Source organism: Nestor notabilis, unplaced genomic scaffold, assembly GCF_000696875.1.
Source record: "Nestor notabilis isolate BGI_N333 unplaced genomic scaffold, ASM69687v1 scaffold2668, whole genome shotgun sequence".
Lineage (NCBI taxonomy): Eukaryota > Metazoa > Chordata > Aves > Psittaciformes > Psittacidae > Nestor > Nestor notabilis.
In genome coordinates, this window is record NW_009938534.1 from 162,081 (window position 1) to 164,757 (window position 2,677).

The following is a 2,677-nucleotide window of genomic DNA, read 5'->3' on the forward strand; positions in this document are numbered from 1 at the left end:
CGTAATTGGGCTGTGGATAATAGGAATCTAAAATCGAGTCTGGTTTTTAGAAATGATTTTTCTCTTCAGACCTTTAGCAATAGCTCACCGTGGTACATGAAGTTAAAGAAAATATGTTCCTGCTTTGGGAATCAAAGTAATGCATCTGTGGGGGTTTTGTATTGTTTTCTTTCCTTTTCTTTTGCAGTCAGGTGAAATTATATTGATTTCAATGGACTTAAGCAATAAGTTTTTAATATTTGGTTAAATAATGAATTTTCTGTAATTAGCCAATAAAACAATAGAAATACAAATATTTTTGAGTATGCCTGATTTAGCTGGAGGGGAGAAAGAGGAGCAATACTGGTTTTATTAATTGGTAACAGGATTAGTAAGTTATGCTTTTAAGGAAAAATACGTTAGCGTTTCTCCTTAATTCGTAGTATTTGGTGTGCTTGACAATGTTTTAAAAGATAATTTTAGCAGTGGCATACTATGATCATAGATAAAACAAATTGAACTTCGGAAAAAAATGTTTATCTGTATGCATTTGCATTTATATCAATAGCATAAGACTAATAATCTATTATTCACAAGCAAACTTCTGACAACTAGTGTGCTCACACAGCAAAATAAAGTCAAACAGAATTACCAGGGAAAATAGTTTAAAAATGGAAGTCAAATATTTCAAATAATGGTAAGGTTAAAAGAAATAATGTTCATTTTTCTATCTGAAGCTCTACCTTCATATAGGAGTATTCTTCTTGCCTTCTGAAGCTCATCACAGCATTAACATGTCAACCTGAATGTCTGAAGAACACCAAAATCATTGTCATCATTATTCTATCTATATAAAGAAAAACGTTATGTATTTACAGCTCAATCATATTTTCATACAAGGTATTTATCCTATAGGCAGCAGTCTAGCTTCTGAATGAAATCCTCAACACAAAAGTGTCTTGCTGACTATAAACTGAGAATTGCGTATGTACCTTAAGTCAAAATTGGTGATGGGATAGGCAGGATGTTGAGCAGCTTGCGGGGTTTGGTGCTAAGATTCAAATGCTGAAGAATTTTGGCAGTAGTGGTGCAGATAGTGCCTGTATCATTGTTTTCCAAATTGCATGGCATTTAACTCTCACTGGAATTCTCCTGTGTGCCCACCTGCAGAAGCGATTGCCTAAATGCCTTTACAAATCCAGCAAGGAGTCCAGATTCCAGGGAACAATCGTGTAATATAAATGTACACAGCTAAGTGTGTATATAAATGATATATGGACACATAGTACTTATAATGCATATATATATATATGCACACACATGTAATAACTACACATTTCAATAGTTGGGTTGAGATGCAGTTTCACCATATGGTGAGCTGAATTAGCATCTTACTCCCCATGAAAGGAGGAGGGCCCTGCTTCCTCCCTTCTACTTAGTGCTTTTGCTATTTACCTTGCACTGGATTTGGTGTTACCTGGACTTGTGTGTTCACCAATTAAACCCACTAGCATAACAGAAAAATAACCAAACAAATACAAGTGGACAGTTTTCTCCCAGCCTAGGTTCATTGAGGTGGCTGCTAAGCATCAGTGTGAGTGAAAGGTGCTTCACCATGTGACTTGGAGCAAGAAAGGGAGTAGAAAAATAAAGGCAGAATAAGCTTCTCCTTTCAGTGGAGAGATCATGATAGATTGGTTATGCTGCTTGCACCATCAGTTTGATTGAAGTTTTAGGATACTTATCTGGGACTACAGTTTTGTATCTTAATTCGTGTGTTCTAACAATCCTTACAAAAGATTGTGACTTTGATAAAACTAGATACATATTCAGGTATTGGTTTACAGTGGAGAACCAGACCTTCTTGGAATTCATGTCATGGATTCTATTTATTATTCTGCTTATTTAATAGTAATATATACATAAAAGACAGTATATATTTCTTAATCTGCATCCTGGGAACGCATACCCAGAACTTCAGGTGTCACTGACAGAGAGACTCAACAATCTCCCTGATGAAAATCTGCCCTGTGAAGAGAAACAATTCAAAGAAGTCCACTTACACGTATCTTCTTGTTCTTGTCTCTACAGGTGACACAGCTGGATCCAAATAAATCATTACTGGAGGTAAAACTATACCCTCAAGAAACGCTTTTCCTAGAGGCAAAAGAATAGATCAAATAAGATTGTAGGACTGATCACCCTTTGACAAGCCAGAGGCACAGCATCGAAAGGAAGACTTCTATCAATGCCACCTTGTACTATCATCCAACTCAGTTCAATGTCACAACTTTGCCTCTTACAAGAATCCTGAAAAATGAAAAAGCATAGCTAAAGTTTCACATCCATGAATATATGTTTCCAACCTCATTTAAATGAGCAGAGGATAAAATTCTGCCATGAACACTGAACATGACGACTCTGTTGCTCACTTATCATCCAGCTTTTGTTATAATTAATGCACTGTTAAAATGTGAGTGATTGTTAAGTAGAATTTTTACTCCTCAAATGCCCCTTTTTCACCAAGAAATCTTGGACATTTCTGCCTGTACTTTTGACACTAGAATGCTGTATATTTGATATCTCACTGAGCCAGTGCTCTCATATATATGCATTTTATTTCTGTGTTTGAATTTCTACTTTGTCAGCTAATTTAAAAAGGCAGAAAAAATTAATGGGACATTCTCAGCCATGGAAA

General features: G+C 35.7%; 1 protein-coding gene across 1 annotated transcript in view; it reads left to right on the plus strand.

Moving 5' to 3' along the window:
* FAF1 (Fas (TNFRSF6) associated factor 1) overlaps nucleotides 1-2,154 on the plus strand; it is a 164,078-nt gene extending 161,924 nt beyond the window's left edge. Inside the window, exon 19 of the mRNA XM_010019353.1 lies at nucleotides 2,071-2,154. Within this exon, the coding sequence (XP_010017655.1) occupies nucleotides 2,071-2,154 (84 nt within the window). The remainder of the gene's footprint in view (nucleotides 1-2,070) is intronic.
* Nucleotides 2,155-2,677: the final 523 nt, after the last annotated feature.